At 37.4% G+C, this 22,693-nt stretch overlaps 1 protein-coding gene across 1 annotated transcript; it reads right to left on the minus strand.

Annotated features, from left to right (window-relative positions):
* Positions 1-589: 589 nt before the first annotated feature.
* On the minus strand, positions 590-22,257 carry LOC134243288 (uncharacterized). Its single transcript, XM_062725519.1, has 26 exons — positions 21,970-22,257; positions 19,760-20,914; positions 18,757-18,842; positions 16,897-17,112; positions 15,614-15,816; positions 14,258-14,407; positions 13,842-13,997; positions 13,628-13,758; positions 9,028-9,174; positions 8,825-8,932; positions 8,482-8,652; positions 8,235-8,322; positions 6,924-7,117; positions 6,582-6,803; positions 6,087-6,486; positions 5,834-5,988; positions 5,528-5,761; positions 5,145-5,315; positions 4,709-4,869; positions 3,915-4,626; positions 3,702-3,834; positions 3,353-3,600; positions 3,073-3,241; positions 1,676-2,917; positions 1,497-1,591; positions 590-1,129 (listed from the first exon to the last, which is right to left on the minus strand). The coding sequence occupies exons 1-26, from the start codon at positions 22,255-22,257 to the stop codon at positions 917-919; spliced, it is 7,248 nt and encodes a 2,415-aa protein (XP_062581503.1). The 3' UTR covers positions 590-916.
* Between the last annotated feature and the right edge of the window lie 436 nt (positions 22,258-22,693).

Consider the following 22,693-nt stretch of genomic DNA (forward strand, 5'->3'; position numbering starts at 1 on the left):
TTTTTCTGTAATAAAGACATTCCTAATATAAAGATAATAATCATAGATCGATCTCAAGGAAATTACAACCAGTAAACATCTGTATACAGGGCTTTACAACCAGTAAACATCTGTATACAGGGCTTCAAACACGGTCAACCAGTAAACATCTGTATACAGGGCTTTACAACCAGTAAACATCTGTATACAGGGCTTTACAACCAGTAAACATCTGTATACAGGGCTTCAATCACGGACAACCAGTAAACATCTGTAGACAGGGCTTTACAACCAGTAAACATCTGTAGACAGGGCTTAAAACACCGACTCTGGAAATTACGTCAGTTGAAATCAGGTGCAGAGAAGGGGTGTAAGAAAACATTTCAATTTTGCTTTGTTAGTTCTATTGAACAGTTTCACAAAAGGACATTTTTTTCAAGAATATTGTCCACAATATTGAAACTGGCAATTTAATTAAGGTTAAAGAATTAGAAGAACAGTTTTTATATAAGTTTTATTATCACTAAAACACATATACACAAGTTGTATAAATTTATAAAGAAAAAGAAAAGTTTTAAGAAGAAATAAAAGCTACTAGTTATATACCAAGTGGCAAATTCAGTAAAATGCGGAAAAAGTAAGCCTTAATAATTCAAATATGTAGGAAAACTGTAATTTTGAGTAAAAAAGGAATAAAGATATCTATTTACCAATGTAAATTCACCGTCAACTCCACAAAACATTTATTGCAAATGGTATTTTAGCCAACCTAGGGAAAATTATTTTTTATCCTTGCAATTCGTTAAATTCAAGACGGAATTATCTTGCTTTTTTTTTTAAAATGTTTGGCAATAATCTTTTAAAAACTAAGAAGAAAGCCTGAATATGTTTGAATGGAGTAACTGCAGTCTGGGTAGATATTGACTTATATTTCAAACTACAAATAATTCAGACTCCGCTGTACTAGGTTGTCTTCTCTCTTGTCAATGGATACTTCAATATCCCTCAGGGTTCCAATTCTTTCCAGTTTGCTGACGTCACCAATTTGTCGTCCTTTAAGACGTTCATTTTGTAATACTGGCGTGAGAGGATTAATTCTCAGATCTGATGGTTCCTTCGTCGTTTTCAATGTAGAATCTTGGTTTGACCTCTGTGAATATTGAATTATGATAATTAATATAAAAGAAGAAAGAAGTATTTTATAATGATGTAAATAATTCAACATCCTGGCACTATACTATGCAATTAAAGTATTACAAAACACCCAAGAGACCGGTTTCAAGTTGTTTCTTATAAATGCACAAGTAATAGAGAATAATAATGTAATGTCAATTATCAATGATATTTGTTAGGACATCATTAACATATTTCAAAATATTAAAGAATTCTTTATATATTGGTCATTCGTTCATGAGCTTTACCTACCTTTTTATACTATTAATCCAAAAAAGACCAAACACCAAGTAAAATCTGCAAGTTTAATTTGTTTCATACACTATCAAAAGAAAAGTTCTTACCATAAATTCCTCTCCCAGACTTTGAACCATAATGTCTCTGATTAACTGGACAATGCCTACGGCATTTATCTTCTCACTTCGCAAATGCTTTTCTCCTTAAATTTTTTAATTTTTCAAAATTAACTCAGGAACAATTGATTAAAGTAATATTATTTGCTTATTTGTGGTCTTTATTTTACCTTTAGTGGTGATTTTCTCTTTAGCTCTATCCCTCCTTTGAAGTAACATTGCCATTCCAAACAGATTACTTATGGTGGAACTAAGGATATCAACTATTCCGTATGTTTCGGGGTTTTTCCTTGATTGATGACGAACTTTCCTGATGCTGTAATTAAGGATGGCAGAGAACATCGTTAACAATGTCAAAATGACACAGAATGTGTAGGTAAAATAGAAGAAAGAAGCCGCCTCAGGGGCCACGTGAATCATCATATCCAACCGATTCTTCCCAATCAAAGAGTTGGTCAGAGTTCCAAAAGATTTGAACACAGTGTTGTACTCGCTCAAAGATTTACCGTATATCAGAAAACCAAATATGACATAGGCGAGGTATATTATGCTGAAGACGAGGCCGAATCCAATTAAATCTCTTGCAGACGTGGTTATAACTCGCACAATCTCTGTTAAACGCCTGTTGTACCCCAATATTCGCAGTATTCGTAAGGTCGTTATGAAAGTCAGAACGGCAACAATACAATTAAAAGAAAAGTCCCATAAGAACACAGACTGAAAACCATTAAATGTGTCATTTGACAATTCTTTGGCCTTAGGTATGGTTTCTTTGGCTTTGTCTAAACCTACGAAAAAGACTACTATTCCAACATAACTAATGACTACACAGGAGATGTCAACCAAGTTCCAAATTTGTTTTAAGAACTTCATACGCCTTTGATAGAATCCTTTTATGATTTTAAATGATCCCAAGCATAAGAATATCAGAAAAATGAGATAACACAGGAGAGCATATGTTCCCAGCGGTCCGGTAAACTCATTGGGCCTGAATACCCAAATGTTGGACCAGGGCACAATTCCACCTGTCTCGATGAATTCGGCGATAAACATGGCATACGTGAAGATATTGATGTTGGGATTGTAAAGATTGAGTTCAAGGAACAAGGCTCGTGTGTGTCTATCCACCCATCTGTACTGAGTCAGATGATAAACAAGGTCTCGAGCTTCCTTCAAGGACTCTGGCAACATAATTATGTAACCCCCAGGTTTGTACAAGTGAATTTCACCCGGGACATCTATTCCTTTGTCTTCATGTGAGTATCTCCAAGCACGTTTGAGAGCCTGTGGTGTTCGAGATAAATTGTTCTCGAGTCTCCAATAAGGATAAAAATCACGGGTTTCAATATTTTGGTCTTGGTATTCTCGTATGCATGGTCGAACGATATGATAGAGGTACGAAATGCAAGGCTCTGAAATCAAATAATGCATTTAACAATGCAAATTATTAAAATGATTTTCAATAAATCTAATTCATGGAATAAAGTACAAACCCATCATTCGGTCCATATCTTTTTAATCATGCATCGAAATGATATATTACTCGATAGAATAAAACATATCCTACCCTCCGTAACTCTAACTTGTCGTAGTTTTGCGGTTCCCACTCTGATGTTTACCAGATCTCCTACCCAGGGAGATGGAGGAAGTGAGTTGTTACTCCAATCACGTGATGGATACAGATGCGGAAGAACTGTGTTATTTAACCAGTTGAAGTAGTCTATTGTTTTATTAATCTAAATATAATTGAATGACATCTTATCAAGCACTGAAGAGAAAAAGAAATAAAATCAGATATGAACAATGTTTCAAATAAAAGCTGACTTTTATTTACAGTCATTCCTTACGTTTGTAAATTTGTTGTAGGTGACAAGGTCCTTGACAAGTATGTTATGGACGTTTTGCTTCAATAAAAACGACCTCTGATCTTTGTGGATATAACTAATGCTGAACATATTGAAAGCAAAGACTCCATATGTAAGAAGTTCTATAAACACTCCCCTGGCCTTGACTTCCTGGTGTCGTCTGCTCTTAAAGTTTTCGACGTCATGAGGCAAAGCTGGCTCGTGTCTACCAAGGATCTGCCTTCTCATAACTAAATTTAAAAAATACAATATTTGCTCATAGTTTTAGAAACCAATGAACAAAACTATTTAATTTCAACCTTGCAAAATGGTTAACAGTAACTAGGAATACCAGTTAAAGATCCGCTGTAATTGCTGTAAAAGACTTTTGCTAAATGACGAAGATGGCGTACATCGACATTTAATTTGTACTCTGTTTCTTTGTTTTTTAAAAACAAAGCAACCATCAAGGCCATCAGAATGATCTGTAAAAAGAAAATTAGTCTTTAAAACACCAAATATTAGTTTTGGCAATTGCTTAACTTAAACAACAAGCCCTACGAACCTTTCCCGGATCCACAATGAATATAGACTCCAGCAATGACAATATAAACTTGACCAACCACCTTGTCGACTTCTCTTTGCCCCACTGCATGCTGTACAAGAGCAAACAGAAGGAAGAGACAGCAGCTGAAGCAAACAGGAGAAACCAGGCGAAATATAGTACCCATTTTGGAAACAAGGTCTTTTCCGTATCGAATGTTGAGGTCAGATCTATATTGTTTGAATAATCTGTATCCATTGAAGTGTACTTTTCCGATGTTGTTGACCTTTTCCTTGAGGAGATTCTGCTTACATGATTCGAATATTTGGATGTTCTTTTAAACACAAAGGAGGCAAATAAAATTGGTGGAGTAGTGATCAAGGCTACAATCAAAGACACGTAGAGGTCCTTCAGGGAAAAGTTTAGACTACCGATCTTAACTTGACTTGCTGATACAATGTTGTTCTCTTTAAAGTACATGGCGTGGCTGATCATTGTTAACAACATGAGTACAAACAGACAGGACCCTCTCTGAACGCGGGAAAAGTTGCTGCTCTCGGGACGTATCAAGGTAGACACGAGGAGATGACTGTCAGTGAGACTGAGTTGAGCTTGCTCCGAAAACCGTGTGTTAAAGCTGTTAAGATTCTCCGTTGTACAAACAGGAAGAACCAGCTCTGTTCTTCCATCATCTCGATCCCGTGACAACCATCTCCCACAGTGAAATATATATCTGAAATAAATTTCAAATTTGGTATTTTGATTAGTTTAACAAGAAAACTCACAAGGATATTTTTGTGTAATTTACATCATACCTTGCTTTTGTTTGCAGATCATCAACAATTATTTTGTTTAAGAACCAGGATTTTTTATTATCAGGTCCAGAATTATCATGCCATATTCGCAGATAATTAAGTTTGCCAAAATTTGATTTTGAACTGGCAATAAATCTTCGGACAGAACCAGCGTCAAAGCCCTAAATAAAAAGAAAGTATATTTTTCAATAAATGTTGACAATGAATTTCCCTAACCTGTATGTAACAGTTTAAAATTTTTCTTCTAATTAATGTTTTGGGAAGAATTTTGGATAGGAAAAATTAGGATTGTATGTTTGGATGATGTTCTGTTTGTAGACAATAGCAAAATTACCCAAGTTGAGATTTTTGAGGGGTAAAATATTTCTCAAAGTATAATTTTCAGAAAATGATTATTCGGGGATTAAGATTTTCTCATCATTCACTTTTAACTTACAGAATGTGAACTTCCGCTCATTATTCGTATCCCAGAATCGTCTTCATCTCCCGATAAAATGAAATTGACATTTGACATTGTGGCGGCACCTCTGCGCATGCCCGTGTATACAGTAATCATGTAAAAGTAGACGTCATTCTCACCATTATCACAAAGGAACTGAGGAGCCCACTGAAACAAGATCCCCAAAGGATTTAAATACTCAGTAATTAACTGTGTTCAAAAACGTTTAGTAGTAAATTGTTGTTACGATGGCATCCATCGGCAATCTCATTTTGAAATTATGTGCATGCGAAAATATTAGGCTTAGGACTTAAAAATTTTTAAAAAAAATTATTGGCTTTCAAATAGACCATTACATAATTGCTATGAGAATTAACAACCTTTACGATGTCTTTATGATCCTGTTTCCGAAGTATCATGACCAAGATAATATAGAGACACAACATCACAATCAACGTTCCATACACTGCGGCGTTGTCGACATCAAAGTTTGAGAAGTCGATGTGGTCAATCAGGTTTGGCTGAACGTAGAAGGTCGAGGTAAAAGCGCTCTGGTGACCGGAAGTGTGGGGGCAATTGCAGACGGTAGTTTTGACTGACGTTTCATCTCCAACCTGAAAATATGCAAAAGAGGTTGTTACACATACTGATATCTAAATCTCTGAAATCGGTATTTAATATCCAACCTTGCATCCGCCTGTAATCCACGATGATGACGTGAAAGACCTGGCCCGACAACCCAAAGTGAAGACCTGTACACCAACCGTGCCCACAACGACACCTCTCTCCGCATTATCTTTAATTCTGGTATCCCTAGCTTTGCGTCTTCTATCCTTTTTATCTAAGAATTAAGTTATTTTAAATATTTATGAAAAAAATGAACAAAGCTTTACCAGTATATTTTATTGAAAATAATAAAAATAGGACGTTGCGAGATACCTTTCTCTTTAAGCATTAAGTATCCTTTACTGGCATTCGATAATTTCCCAGTCGGGACTTTGAATTTGGACTGATGTTTCCCAATGTCAAACTTGATGTCGAAGTCCACTTCAGTTGGACGGGCTCCTCCTTTTATGTAAAGTTCCAAATTTGTAGAATCCATGAGGTTTTCTGGTTCCAAGTTAATTACCGTGAGATCATTCATGCTTACTGCAAATTCTTGGTAAAAAGGCAAATCAGAGTGAATGGAAATTGTGCTTTTGTGCAAGTTTGGTATATTCCTATTCCGCAGACGTGCTGTGACGTTACAGGAAAAATTACTTTTAAATACCAGAACCTCAGATAAACTATAAGAAGTGTCATTCAATATTGGGAACGGGGATCTTTTGAATGCTGCAATCTGGAAGTTTGAGAATTTGAGGTAAAAAAAAAAAGTTACGTGCCACGTGTTTGATAACTTAGTTTAAATAGTTTTCAAACAACACAAATTCTTACCAAAATGTTGAAGTCAGTCTGTTCATTTCCATCTGCTTGAAGTTCCAGATTAATCCCACCAACTTTGGCTGAGTAATTCTTTATTGACAGAGGTTTGATCCTCTCCGCCAAGACAGAGACAAAGGTACGATTCACCGATAATTTTCTTCCTGTTGTAGCCAAGGACATGGCCTTTTCTACTGCATTCAATGACTTTATCAGAATGGAAGAGGAGGATTCAAGCTAAATATTAGAGGAGAAAAAAGCCTTGCCAATTTCCACACTGTTAAATTTGAATGAGTAAATTGACAATATTACCTTTACTATTAGTTTCAAACGCTAAGATTGCTAGGCGTTGCCTACCAATTTCATCCTCTGTGCTGTTCGTTGTTTCTCCGATAGCATGTAATCCTTGATTAACTTTTTTCTTACAAAGCTTTTGGAACCACTCTCCACCATAATCAGTTCTGCTTTATTTAATGTCATTCGCTCTTCCAAATCGTCCGTGTAATGGTAGTAACTACTTTGGAATATTGTGTCAACGATCTTCATCAGTCCTATTTAAACAATTACAAAATAGGTTATGGAAGAGAAAGAGAGATAGACAGTGAAAGAGAGATGCATCTATTTTTGAACTCAAAGGAAGCAGAATTTGTTCAAAATCTTACACGTGAAAAGAATGGAAAACAGTTGTTGTGGCCTACAACTCGACATTAAGATGAAACACATGGAGATAACGAACAGTATTGAATATTATAGGTACATAAAACAATACAAAGTAGAGCAGAGCAAACACGGACCTCCGAAACATAAGGGGTGGGATCAGGTGCCATGCAGAAGTGAGCATCCCCTGCCGACCGGTCACACCCGCTGTGTGCTCTTTGTCACATTCGGGAAATAACGGAAATATCCGTCGTCAATTCAGTGTATAAATAATGGACTAATATATCGACGGCATAATGTCAGTGAATAATAGTAATTTCCATTCTTATGTCAATAAAATATATCCTTGAGCTTGAAATAAAAGACACACAGAGTCTGGTCCATCTCTTTCATATTTGATTATTTTACTGAAAAGGACGGTAATGGTAATCTAACAACCAATTTTTTTGACTAACTTTTCAATTGCCAACTTCAATGATTTTTGCAGCAATAAACCTTCGTCTGCATATGTGATTCATATTTCTCAGTTGATTCGATATGCAAGAGCATGCTCTACGTATGAACAATTTTTAAAACGAGGTAAGTTATTAAAAAAGAAGTTGTTGAAACAAGAATATCAGCAGTTTCGTTTACAGTCGTCATTTCGTAAATTTTTTAGTGCATGGTTACACTGATTTTTTCAGAAAATACAATTAATCATATCCGCATTAAGTCAAATGATGAATGACATTTTTCATACTTATTGTTAGGCCACTATTTATACACTGAATTGTTGACAGATTTTTCCGTTATTTCCCAATCATAGTAAGAAGCACACGACGGGTGCGATCGGTCGGCAGGGGATGATTACTCCTCCATGTCACATAATTCTACCTCTGATTTTTCGGAGGTCTGTGTTTGCTCTGCTCCTATTTTATATAGTTTAATGGACTTTACAGCTTGAATACTGTTCGTCATTTTCATATATTTCATGTATTCAAATCTAAATACGCAATAAGTTTAGAACAATACCTGTGATGATCTGTACTGCTTTGTCTTTTAGATTTCTTGCCAGGGCGGTATTAGCCAGCAGCAACCTCAGTGTCTCCACGGTATATTCCTGTTGAATTATGTCACATGTATCATGTGTATTATCAGGCATTGTGTTCCGCCAGAAAGGCATTAAATATGTTAATTCTCTGGACACCATTTTATTTTCTGTGGATTGTTTAAGGATTCGACAAAGTTTTTAAAACTCTTTTGAAGATGATATACTTACTAAAGATGTGAGTGTTGTGATTTCCGGATTCTTTGTGCAGATATGTATGCTGTCCATGGACAAAAGCATCATATGACATGCCTCGTTATCAGAATGTTGTTCATTATCCGGGAGTCCCAAAGAAAACTTTGTGGTCCAGTTGAAAATGGACTCGGATAAAATATTTATTCCCTGAAAAAAAAAATAATCACAAATTCTCGATTCACCTATTTGCAGATTAAGTTCTATTAATTGAAAAGAAAGTTATCCATATGATCAACATAAAACAATGCAAAGTATGTTTCTTACACATAAAGATGTCACAAAGAATCGTGTCAATCTTCTAAGAGAATAATTTGTGTACCTGTTGTAATTTCTTAAAAATGGATGGTTTAGCATATGCCAACATCGCTCTCAGATTCAAAATATCTGTATTCATCATCTCTGAGATATTCATGCTCGGAAAAGAAACCTACAACATAGGAATATCAACAAATATAAAGGTGATTCAAAAACAATATTAACCATTAATTGGATGGAACAGAGAGAGATAAATTCAAATCTTACATTAGTTAGCACTCTGCTGAGCTCGCTGGCCGTGATGTGAATAGCGTGTATCTGGGTGTCAGGATGCTGGCTAAACTTAAGCTTGGTTAGAAGGTTCCGACATAAAGTCTCAATATACGTCTCTCTGTTATATTTGTCATCCTCTCCCTACAATATAAAAATATTGAAAAACAATGCTTATGTATAAACTTGACTTAAAAACGGGCCGTTGAAATATTTTAGGTGGAATAAGTTGCCAAAGCGTTCTTTCAAGACCCTTCTTTACTCCTCTAAATAATATCAACTGCTGAGTTTAATCATTCTTAACTTCGTCTTTTTCAAAACATGTTTTTTTGTTGTTTGACGTCCCTCTCGAAAAATTTTCACTTGTTTTGTGACGCCATAACTTGCCCGTGGACGGTTCCATACTTAAGTATCAGTCAAATTATTCCTAGGTCACATTTCAGGGCCGGTAGCCGTAAACCGGTGGTAATCGGTAGTAATCCGTGGTGTTAACGATGCCCCAACATCGGTCCACATCGGCCAAGTAGTCCTTAAACTATCAGTCACATTATCCAGCCATGGGTTATACGATGGACAACCAATGCGTTTTATGAGAAAAATGGCGTGGTTGCCGGCCGGACTTACAAAGGCCCAGCGATGCATTGCTAATCATAAAACGATGTTCCAGGATAATCGGCCGATGTATATTACATCGCTCATACATTGGTGAACATTGTTCGTACATCGGTCGACTACAGGCCAATGTTTGCTCGAACATCGATCGATGATCGGTCGTTATCTGTTGAACACCACTAAACTCCCCGATGACCTCAGATTCAACGGATATTGGACGATGCTCGGCCATACATCGGCTGATCCTTGAAAGATGTGTTAATGATGGGTTGCCGATGAGGCATCGTTGGAGACATCGCCGAATTTTAACTACGAATTATTTCCTACCGACGACCCCACCGATTCGCAAAAAAAGACTCAGTCACCGTCCGATCACTAGTGGTGCCCGGCCGGCAACCACGCCATTTTCATCGAAAAACGCATCGGTCGTATACCCCATCGGTGGATAATGTGACTTATACTTTATCCGGCGATGGGGTATACGATGAGAAACCGCTGCGTTTTTTGATAAAAATGGGGTGGTGGCCGGTCATCGGTAGAAAGTAAGTTGTAGTTAAAACTCAGCTATGTCTCCACCAATGCCCCACATCGCTTCTTATCGGCAACCCATCATTGTCATATTTATCAAGGATTGGCCGATGTATGCCCGGGATCGTTGAATTTGAGGTCATCGGGGGGAAGGAGTGGTGGGCAACAGACATCGGCCGATCATTGGTCGATGTTCGACAAAACATGGACCCATAGTCCACCGACGTACGAACGATGTTCACCAATGTATGAGCGATGTAATATACGTACATTAGCCGATTACCCTGGAGCATTGTTTCATGATTAGCAATTCATCGCTGGACCTTTGTAAATCCGGCCGACAACCACACCATTTTTATCAAAAAGCGCATTGGTTGCCCATCATATAGCCCACCGCTGGATAATGTGACTGATACTTAAGGACTTACTAGGCCGATGTGGACCGATGTTGGGGCATCGCTCACACCACGGATTACCACCAAATACCACCGGCCGGGAAATGTGACTAAGCTATTAAATAACACAATTTTTTTTTTTCATAAATCAGCAATATTTTTTCATAGATCTATATTTAAATAGATAACCTGAGTATATTTGCATGGTAAAGTGGGTAAATTTGTAAGAATGACAGAATGTTAAAAATAGTCTCAAAATTTTGCATAGAATAACATAGAAAAAAATTAAAAGGTGCTCATCCAAGAAGCTAAGAAAACTTATGATTTCTTTATATTTTACGGATTTATTATTTATGCAATTTCCATCCAAAAATATATATAAATATATCCATGCATCAAAATTTTGTTTATGTTGTGTATCCTTAAGTATCAGTCTCATTATCCAGCGATGGGGTATACGATGAGAAACCGATGCGGTTTTTTTTATAAAAATGGCGGGATTACCGACCAGACACCTATAATAATCGAACGGAGCCTGAGGTCATTTGGCGAATCGGTGGGGGTAATCGGTAGAAAATACGTTGTAGTTAAAAATCAGCGATGTCTTCACCGATGCCCCCACATCCCTCCTCATCGGCAACCCATCATTAACACATTTCTCAGAGACTGGCCAATGAACATCGTCAAGTGTCACATTGAACCTGAGGTCATCGGGAGGTTGAATGTTGGGCAACAGACATAGGCCGATCATCAGACGATGGGGTCACTTTTCGTCGTTACAGCGGCAACCTCGCCATTTTTATCAAAAAATGTATTGATTGCCCATCGTATACCCCTAATGTGACTGATACTTTTTGCCTAGGTCACATTCCCCGGCCGGTGGCCATAGACCGGTGGCAATCGGTGGTAATCCGTGGTGTGAGCGATACCTCAACATCGGTCCACATCGGTATAGCTGTCCTTAAAGTATCAGTCACATTATCCAGATATGGGGTATACGATGGGCAACCAATGCGTTTTATGATAAAAATTGCGTGGTTGCCAGCCGGACTTACAAAGGCCCAGCGATGCATTTCTTATCATAAAGTGATGTTCCAGGGTAATCGGCCGATGTATCTTACATCGCTCGTACATTGGTGAACATCGTTCGTACGTCGGTCGACTATGAGTCAATGTTTGGTCGAACATCGACTAATGATCAGCAAATGTCTGTTGCCCACCACTGATCCCCCCGATGACCTCAGACTGAACGGACACTTGACGATGATCGGTCATATATGGACCAATCCTTGAAAGATGTGTTAATGGTGGGTTGCCAATGAGGACCGATGTGGGGCATCGGTGGAGACATTGCTGGTTTTTAACTTCAACTTATTTTCCACTGATGACCCCACCGATTCGCCAAATGACCTCAGTCATCGTCCGATTACTATAGGTGTCCGGCCGGCAACCACGCCATTTTTATGTAAAAACGCATCGCTTTCTCATCGTATACCCCATCGCTGGGTAATTTGACTGATACTTAAAGGACTACTAGCTATAGGCCGCTGTGGACCTATGTTTGGGCATCGCTCACACCACGGATTACCACTGATTACCACCGGTCTACGGCTACTGGCCGGAAAATGTGACTTAGGCATTAATAGGTTTAATATTTATTTGTCGGCAAATCGTCGCCGGATCATCGAGCTATGAACTACAGTTTAATTTTCACCGTCGGCCGAATTTTGAAAACCTTTTATTATCAAACGACGGACGAACGACTATAAACTTACCGCCGATAGTCGGATGATGATCGAAGGTTGGTCAACGGATTATGCCTAGGTCACATTTCACGGCCGGTAGCCGTAGACCGGTGATAATTGGTGGTAATGCGTGGTGTTAACGATGCCCCAACGTCGGTCCACATCGGCCTAGTAGTCCTTGAAGAATCAGTCACATTATCCAGCGATGGGTATACGATGGGCAACCAATGCGTTTTATGATAAAAATCGCGTGGTTGCCGGCCGGACTTACAAAGGCCCAGCGATGCATTGCTAATCATAAAACGATGTTTCAGGATAATCGGCCGATGTATATTACTTCGCTCATACGTTGGTGAACATCGTTCGAACATCGGTCGACTACGGGCCAAAATTTGGTCGAACATCGACCGATGATCGACCGTCATCTGTTGAACACCACTCAACCCACCGATGACCTCAGATTCAACGGATATTGGACGATGCTCGGCCATACATCGGCCGATCCGTGAAAGATGTGTTAATGATGGGTTGCCGATGAGGAGCTATGAGGGGCATCGTTGGAGACATCGCTGATTTTTAACTACGAATTATTTCCTACCGATGACCCCACCGATTCGCAAAATGGCCTTAGTCATCGTCCGATCATTAATGGTATCCGGGCGGCAACCACGCCATTTTCATCAAAAAACTCATCGGTTTCTCATCGTATACCCCATCGCTAGATAATATGACTGATACTTTACTATATTTGAAGAAAACGGCCAACGACGCAGAAAAAATTATAACTTGGACCGATGGACAAAAAATTAGTCGGCCGACGAAAAAAAGAGGTCAAAATCGGACAAGACAACGGTCAATGAATTGCCGACTGTCACCCAAAGAGTCCCATTTTTGCTTAAAAAACCGTCGGCCGTTGGTCGTTTTTGGAAATGTGACTGAGGTTTCACTGGTATAGGTGACGTTCTTATATGAGTGAAAAATTATCCAATCAATCAATCAATCAATCGTGCCAGCCGAAGAACCGGTCTCCATGTCCTGCCGTTGGATTTAAACCTTCTATTTGAGGATGAGCTTCAAATTCCTCCACTGTAGAGCAGACACTTTATAACCACTACACCACACAGGTGCAATGTAATGTTAAAACATTAAGATAAAATAACATTACTTACATCTTGACTAGTTCTGAAATACATTGATATGTGATAACGTTCTATTTTACATTGTCTGGCTATATCAACTTGACATATACTAGTAATGAGTAACAAGAATATTATTAGTACTAGTAATATTTTATTAATTTTTTTAGTAACGTGGTACCTTCACAGTTACGCTTATATTCTTTTGTGCTTTGTCGTTAAATCTGTCCTTCACTTCTATCTCCACGGTGACTCTGTAATTCTGGGCGGCGCCACCAGAGGGTAACATATAGGGCGGGGTTGATTCTTCAACTTAAACGGTAAATATTTCAAGTGAATCATTCAAAATTTTTGTTCATGTTACATATAATTATAGAAATTCTGAAAATGCCTACAGCCCTGATACACCATCACGTGACCACCTCCACTTGTTCTGTAGCGGACTGTATACAAGAGGGGGACTTTGGTCTGCTGTTGGGGTGTGTTATAATCCTCTCCTCCTGCTCTCCAGCCCCGACATACGACCATAAACTCTGTCCGAAGCACCAAACCTAAAGTAGTAATGCAGTGTCTATTGTATAATCATAACAAATGTGACTGTTTTACAAATAAGCAATAATAAATTATGTGTTCTAATAATATGCAAAGTTCGTCACTTTGGTTTCGCATAAGGACAAACTAACAAACACACACACACACAACTTCACGAAATACTATCTTTGCTCTAGCTCCGTTTCGAGGGAATAATAAGTATTGTGTATTCTATATGATACAGCAAGATTCAGACTCAAGCTAAGTCTAAAAATAATACCTTCTTTGGGCATAACTTCACAATCACCTCCTGTCGGTGGCCTGTTCATGTGAAGATAGATAAACCATGGAACATTGCCCGTGGTCATCTTCAGCATATACCGCTTGCCGGCTGTAAGACGATTCGTCTGTACGATAATCAGATCTCTGACTGCAAAAGAAATTTGTATATAAATTAAAAATAGCTAGTTTATATCCATGGCCTGATATTTCAGGTAATGGAAGCCTTTTGTTGTTGGCTTTTCAAAAGTTGCATAAGTACAATTACTGTCTGTTCACCCGAGCACAATAATGAGTTTAATTTCGTCTTGGGCAGAGAAGTTTTAACTTTTGATTGCAAGAAACCTCAGTTTCCAAGTGCCTAGGCTTTAGGGTGTTTGGTTCGATGTCTGCTCGTATTTTTCCCCTCCCAATACACTGATTCTTTGACAAGAATTTTTGAATATTTAAAAATTGCTTTGCTTCCTTAAAGTCTTTCTCTCGTAGTCAGTTCTGTTGGTGGAAAACCTGTCTAAATAGAAACCAGCTTTGATTCCTAAACGAGTCACAAATCTAACCACGATCCGAATTCCTGATCACATTTCCGCATTCCTGCTACATTAAACGAGGGAAATGACGTATTAATCTGGAGATTTTAGAGTTTACGCTAGAATTGCAATTCATATGATCGGAAACAGCGTACTAGAAAATAGTTAAATATATTTTGTACCGTATTAATCACGCATTATCTACGTCAAATATTTTCAAACGCTATTAATGCAGGTCAAAAAGTTCATGTAATCATTCACTTTTTAATGTAAAGCAAATGATGCACGATACTCGTATACATGAATTACGAAAGGCAAGACGTCAAATTCTAGTATTCTTGATACATGTGATATACCATTTAACACTCTTCAGTGACTCGAAGTTGTTTTGGTCAATAGCAATTCATAACAGTCTTCATAAAATCGTCATACGATTTTTATTTTTTTTTTTAAAAATCATAATTTATTTCTTTTTACCCCATTTCGTTGCCTGTATGGTGCAGCAGTTACAGGATCTGCTCTAGAGTCGCAAAGTAAGGAGTTAATCTTACGTCGCGGGTTCGAATCCCAATATGGGACGTGGAGACCGTTCCGTCGGATGAGACCTATAAAGTGAGGCCCCGTGTCGCAGTTGGTGCTGGCATGAAAAGGATCCCTCACTGCTCATTGACCATGAGTGCCGAGCATAGGACAAAAATTGCAGCTCTCCACCAGCAAACTGTGGCGTCTCCATATGAGTGAAAAAATTTTCGAGAGGGACGTTACACAACAATCAATCAATCAATTTTACCCCATTTCAATTATTGTCAGAAAGGTTTGTGAGATTTTACCTATGTGAATGAAACTTGATCCGTTGATCAGGAAATGTCTTTCGATCATATGTAATGCAGATTCGTTGTTTGTGCCATATGATACGTTGTATAACCCCTGTAGCTCGGGTCTTGAAATGCAGCTTCCATTCATGCTATTCATCCTGACTTCATACTCCTGTGATAAGCTGGTTCTAATTTCGCAATTTCTAACGCAAGAGTAACTAAAAAGAAAGAACGTTTAACAAGCATCTAAGAAGGCCTTTGAGGCTACAATTCTTTACATTTGCAAAGGAAGCATTTATCTTTCCGCATACTCTCTACACAATATTAATAGGCCCCAGCAGAAAAAGTAGGGAACAACATTGTCTTTCTTTAAAATACATAATTCTAGTATTGAGGAACTGGGATTAAATTCTGCAAGTGGTAATCCAGCTTAGACCCTTAGCTATCTTTCCTAAGGAAGAAATTCTTCATACCATTTCAATTTTAGCTATTTTTGATATTCCAAACTATAAAAATGAATTGGAATTACCAAACTCATGCTGGATTTCAAAACTCTGTAAAAATTGTAACAAACAAGATACATAGCGGGTGTTAGTAAATGTTCGACCGAGGCTTTTACTTTACTCCTCACTGAAATATTAACAGTCGTGAATGAGATATTTCAGGAGTACTGCACAACATCATATTCAAGACGTGGTGGAAACCAGATTCAGATACTTCAAGGAACTTCTATAAAATGAGAAATCACAGAATTTTATCAAAATTGATATGAAACATACAATTTTCAACACTTTATACAACCATTCCCTACGAAGAAATTTAGAGCTTGAATACTGTTCGTTCTTTAAATACTGTTCATTATATCCATAAATTTTACCTACTATAGATCTTGCGAGGTGAAAGTTCGGTGGTGGATCAAAGTACCTGCACCTGATCCCAGTTTTAATATTTTGCATTGCTTCGGATTAACATCGTATTTATATCGCATCAATGGATTTTTGTTCCAAGACGTTCGTCATCTTAATTTTTCATCAAATATAATTAAGTTGTATTTGATTGTTAAACTTAATCTTGCTCTGGTCCAAACTAGTCACGAGACGAAAAGGATTTTGATTATATAAAAGACATGGATATTCAAGTGTCTTTCTGTTCTAACTCTATAAAATCAAAAACACCACAGGATTCGGGTAACAAAAAACATAGCCCCTATAAACCCGACCATGAAATGTAAGCAAGCACCACAAGCTCCTGACGTTAAGTTATCATGTTTACGTCAAGTGCTTGTGTTTAATACGTACTTTACGTTGCACTGAAGGTCGCTAACAACTACGAACTGGTAAATGTTCTCTACTGATGACGTGTAGTTGACACTCAGCGTGATTTCTGTAAGTCCTCGATCCCTGTCTTTTCCTTGGGCGTGGATATTGAAAGGGAGGAATGTAGAGTTCAAGGAGAACAAATTTATCCATTTTGTAGCCTCATATTTTTCAGGAATTAAGCTCAGATTAGAGTATCTGTAAACAAAAAAAAAGGCATGAACGGTCACTTGAGAATTGTTACTGTCAAAAGTTTACAGTATCATCTAGTTTTACTTCAAAGGTTCACTTATGTTAACCCCCTCAAAAAACTACAACAATAAAGAAATACATTTTTACATTTTAATTTGTAGTTTACATAAAGGTGATACCAAACCAGAAGTCTCTGTAGAGACTGAAGTTCAACTGGTTTTTACTTGTAGCAATGGAAGAGAAAAGTAGCAGTTGGGAATTGACACTTTACAACAGCTTTAAATAGAATAATGATGATTGATTATTTCTAAAACGCGCTAAAATGTAGTGTAGCCGAAGGATTTCAGTATATATGAGATCACGTGAGCGATCGAAAAAAAATTTAAATACGAGGTTTTTTGGCCTTTTGACCCCAAAATCGGATTCTACGGTTAAAAGTTTAGTTTAAAACTTCGTTTTTAAATGTAGTTTTTGATCCCGTTCTCTGAAAAAATTAATAAATATTGTTTATTCATGGAAAAAATCGACAAGGAATAATTCTGATCGAAGCGCGTGCTGCGCATGCTTAGTGCCATTTCTTTCGGACTTAGCTATTCTTCCATGTAAACAAACGAAATAAATTCCTTTGAAGCTGAATTATGATCTTGGAAAAATACAGAAACAACTGAAATTTTTAACTTATCTAAAAGAACAAGTCACTAACCCTAATCCATCGGATGGTATGCAAGGACTAAGACGTTTAGACGAAATCTCCCGGGCAGATGCTAAACTAACCCTAATCAGTCGAATAATGTGCAATGACTGACCTTAATCTCTCAGATGGATGCGAGACTAACCCTAATCAGTTATATACTAATGTAAGGACTAACCCTAATCTGCCAGGTGGGTGCAAGACTAACCCTAATCAGTCGAATAAAGTGTAAATTTAACTCATTTCAGTTGAGTGACGTAGGTGTTACGTCATAGTCCAATGAGCGCGAGATCTTGCGGATCTGGGGACCGGTAAAGTAAAGTCTACCCCCACATTATATTATAATCAGACTAAAACTGTATTTGGGGTAGCATTTTGATAGTATTTTACAGAAATTTCTATCGATAGTAACCAAGGCAATAATGTTCATCGAAATAAAAAAAAAATTGAATTAAGTATCTTAGCGTAGTCTATTTCTGTGCAAAATATATTGAAATCGAAACAAAACTGTAGGAGGAGTAGTATTTTGAAATTATTTCACAGAAAGTTCTACGTTGAGTAACCATGGCAACATCGTTCATAAAAATCAAAAACCGATATAGCGATTTGTGTATCTTAGTGTAGTCCACTTGTGTGCCAAGTAATATTGAAATCAGAACAAAACTGTAGGAGAAGTAGTATTTTGAAAGTATTTCACAGAAAGTTCTATTTTCAATAACCATGGCAACACCGTTCACCGAAAACAAAAACAGGGGTGCGTTCAACAGCGTATCGGCTAACCAAGCAGCTAAGTAGTAGATATCTATCTCTATTGAACGGACAGCTAACCTAGCTGCTAAATGTTACATTTTGAATAAAAATATATCAGTAAAAACTTATTACTGGATCAAATAAAGTTTATTTCAGGCGAAAACATGTATTTAAATTAACATTTTATTCACTGAAATATAGGAAATAACCCTCCTTTTTGTAAAAATCTTGAATGCTGCAAATTTGTAACCAAGGAAACCATCTTGGATTTGGGACGTAGCATTAAATATTTATGCTAGCTCTCCATACGTAGCAGCTAGGTTAGCTCGCCGTTCAAGAGCGTAGCTTTACTTAGTGGCTATGTAGCAGCTATGCTGTTGAACGCACCCCAGATAAACAGTATTATGTATCTCAGTGTAGGCTACTTGCGTGCCAAATTATATTGAAATCAGACCAAAACTGTTGCAGGAGAAGCATTTTAAACCAATTTCACAGAAAATTCTATTTTATTAACCACGGCAACACCGTTCATCGAAACAGAAAACCAATATACAGAATTGTGTATCTTAGTGTAGGCTACTTGTGTGTCAAGATATACTGTAATCAGACCAAAACTGTAGGAGGAGTAGCCTTTTGAAACAATTTCACAGAAAATTCTATTTTTAGTAACCACGGCAACACCGTTCATCGAAATCAAAAACCGATAAAGAGAATTGTGTAACTTAGTGTAGTCTACATGTGTGCCAAGATATATTGTAATCAAACCAAAACTGTAGGAGGATTAGCATTTTGAAACAATTTCAAAGAAATTTCTATTTTTAGTAACCACGGCAACACTTCATCGAAACAGAAAACCAATACACAGAATTATGTATCTTAGTGTAGTCTACTTGTGTGCCAAGTTATATTGAAATCAGACCAAAACTGTAGCAGGAGAAACATTTCGAAAAATTGTTTACAGACAGACAGATAGACAGACAGACAGACGGACGCCGGTCCGGACGCATTACTATCGCATAAGCTCTTCTGGTCTCTGACCAGTAGAGCTAAAAATTGGATACCTGGATTAGTTTAATAAATGGTGAAAATATTAAGTTCCTTGGGCATGTAAATCGCATTGAGATTAGGGAAATTCCACATTAATGTTGGGTTTTGTGATGACTTAAATTACCTTATTGCTCTCCAGGAATATGAAATGTTTGCACCCAAGACCGGCCAAATAGCAGCATCCACATTGTTATTCCCCATACGGTAGGGCACAAACTGACAGAGAATATTTTTGTTGAAATTTATCCGATGTTTAAATATAAACTTTATATACAGAATTCCAGTTGTGGAAAACTGTTCTGCGTGCATTTCGAGGGAAACTTTGAACAACCCCGGGGTGTGTGATGGTAGAGAGAGTTGGTTTCTCGTGGACACTGTTTCTTCTCCCGTCTCAGTGTTGGTAACTGTCCATATGTAGGTCAGCTGACCCCTAAAATCGGTATTACATCTATCTGACTGGTGATCATATTGCTTTCTACTTTTAATGATGATCTCAGAGAACAAGAAAACCGTTAAAGGGTTAGATGGTACTGAATTTCGAATGTCAAACATTGGTGTGGATTGAAAGCAATGGTGATTAAGAACCATAATATAGCGGAAAATGGAAAGTTCTTCTTTGTTTCTGAGAAACACACTTAGTTTAACTGTCATGTTGCCTGTCTTATTGTACACGTGAGTAATAGTTGTGCTTTGAGTTAAATTGAGTGTTTTTTCTGTCCCATCCCCAAAATTAATGCAAATCTGTATCTTGTCGCGATAATTAGAGACGATGAAAAAATAACTGGTAACATTAGACTTCGTGTTATTTGCAGAATAAAGTTCGACTGCTGGAAACTTTGTATTCCTCCGCGGTTGGGGAGTTGTGGGGTTCGTCTTTACTAAGGTTGTATATGTGGTCTGACTGGTCTGACTAGTAGTAGTCTGGGGTATCTCTGACACCGAAGATGCTTCAAACGACGCATTCTGAAGAAGGGGTAAAGGCGTTTTCTTTGGAAACCCCAGTGACGTTATTGTATGTAACTGACTGTCTGTTGATGACCATCCTTCTTTTGTGGGTTTCCAAAGTTTTGGTCGAATTTTTGTTTGTTTCGAGTTTGGTGCCAGAGTCGTGACCTTATCAGCGTGTTTCAAAAATGTTTGAACTACAGTTTTGACTCCATTAGAGGAAAACAAGACAAAATATCCGCTAGCGAAGTTTAGATCGACAGTCTGTCCGTAGCAAAAAGCGTTGGGTAGAATCCATTCGTTGAATTGGTTACTTCCAATGTTAACAGAAGCATTGAACTTTGATACTCCTATGACTTCTTGCTTTGGTACCTCCTGAAAGACAGTATTTTTTTTTTATTTTATCGGACGTAATTTACCCAGATTCTTTTCGTTATACTAGATATGTGGTTCGCAAGCCTTATTTAATGCTTCTCATCTTTGAGGCTTCATGGAGATTGTACGCTTATAATATATCTTTTTTAAAGTAGAAAATCACCTTCTTACATGATCACATAAATCTCATGTGTATGTAGATTTTGTCAAGGAGTGGTTTTGTGTATTTTACTTTGATGTTTCAACATCTGTGTTGTATTTATCAATTTTGTCATCTCTCCCCCTCCCGTCCCACAGTATCAATGACACTATTGTATAAGTTTTATGTTTAGTGTGGAGATAAAAGCATAAGATGTGATGTGTGTCTGAGAGTTTACATGTAGTTTCAGGTGTTAAAGTTTTAGCGGGTGAAAGTAACTTTTTGGATTTTCATGAATAAAGATTGAAACGAAACATGTAGTGACGAGTGCTATTTTCAAAGTTTAATTCGCATCGTCACAATTTAAAAATTAAGGAAGTTTTTCCCTCTAATAAAAAGTGATCTAATTGTGATAGACCACAGTCACTTCCTGATAAATGTTAATTTTCATCAGTGATTTGTCCCAAAGCAACGTAGATTATACAGTGAAACCTGTCTAATCCAACATCCACTAGGAGGGAAATTTTATGTCGGAATAGACAGGGTGTCGGCTAAGACAGTGTACAAAAATATTTTTAAAAAAAATGGAAATAATGTCGGAATTCACAGTGACGGATTATACAGGTTTCGGATTAGACTGCAGTTCTCACTGTATATGTATAAATTTTGTTTGAATTTTATATGTACTTCAAATTTTACTGGAAATTGTTACACAGAACATCATTTATTTGATTTGCATATTAATTAAACATGTTATGTAGTTTAAATTTATAATAACAAACTCTCTTCAAAGTTTTATCTTTAAAAATCAAAACAAATTTCTCTCCTTACAAACTTTACAAACCTTTTCGTTGTCATTTACGTGTTCAAAGCGAAGAAGTATGGCCCTGTTTTGCGACTTCCGTCCCAAACTGACGTAAACTGTTAGCACATATACACCAGGAGTTTGGTTCAATGCAGTTTTCGCCATCACATCTATCAGGAACTCTCCTGTGTCGTCTGGGACTCTGTAACATTCTGTGTTGCGCCCCAGTAACTCCCACCTACACGTCACATTCCTCCACTCAGAGGCCCCGTGACCTGTTACTTTTAGTGTCACGGTGATATTTTGACCTATGGGCGCCGGTAGAGGGAGCCCCGTGTAATTCATAACTTCCACGTCAATAGACGATGAGCGCGTGTCTGGAATATAAAAGAAACGCATTGTCTTTATAATGATAAAGCATAAACTGGAATGTAAAATCTTCTTTACTTACATAAAGAACAAAAGCATGAATGTCTCTATTCCACGGAAGTTACTTGAGATGCATTTGACTTTGTCCAAATGACCTTGAATTATTTCTCTTGTTAAGGTCATATATTGGTCATATGGTGGAACAACGAATGTGTGACGAATGATGGTCAACTTTGTGGCTTCAATGTGTTTTTTGCTGCACAAAAAATATCTAAACAGCAACAACAAAAATTTCATATTCCAATAACTTAGAAATAAGCAACAAATATGCAAAGTAATATCAAATAATTCTTTCATAATGGAGAAAAGATAAGCTTAATTTTTAATGCCCAATGGCTACAATGATTGACTTTTGCAATCATTTAAATTAAGTTTCTTTTCTTTCATTTCAACCAAACAATAATGG

This window comes from Saccostrea cucullata, unplaced genomic scaffold (genome assembly GCF_032062105.1).
Source record: "Saccostrea cucullata isolate Sc308-1 unplaced genomic scaffold, CSIRO_AGI_Scuc_v1 ctg133, whole genome shotgun sequence".
Taxonomy (NCBI): Eukaryota; Metazoa; Mollusca; class Bivalvia; order Ostreida; family Ostreidae; genus Saccostrea; species Saccostrea cuccullata.

Coding starts and splice junctions, on each gene's coding strand:
- LOC134243288 (XM_062725519.1), bottom strand. CDS start 22,257: ATGCGTTTCTTTTATATTCCAGACACGCGCTCATCGTCTATTGACGTG. Junction 15,817..16,896: donor GACCTTCAGTGCAACGTAAA/GTACGTATTAAA, acceptor CTTTCTTTTTAG/TTACTCTTGCGTTAGAAATT. Junction 8,323..8,481: donor TCACAACACTCACATCTTTA/GTAAGTATATCA, acceptor ATAATTCAACAG/GAATATACCGTGGAGACACT.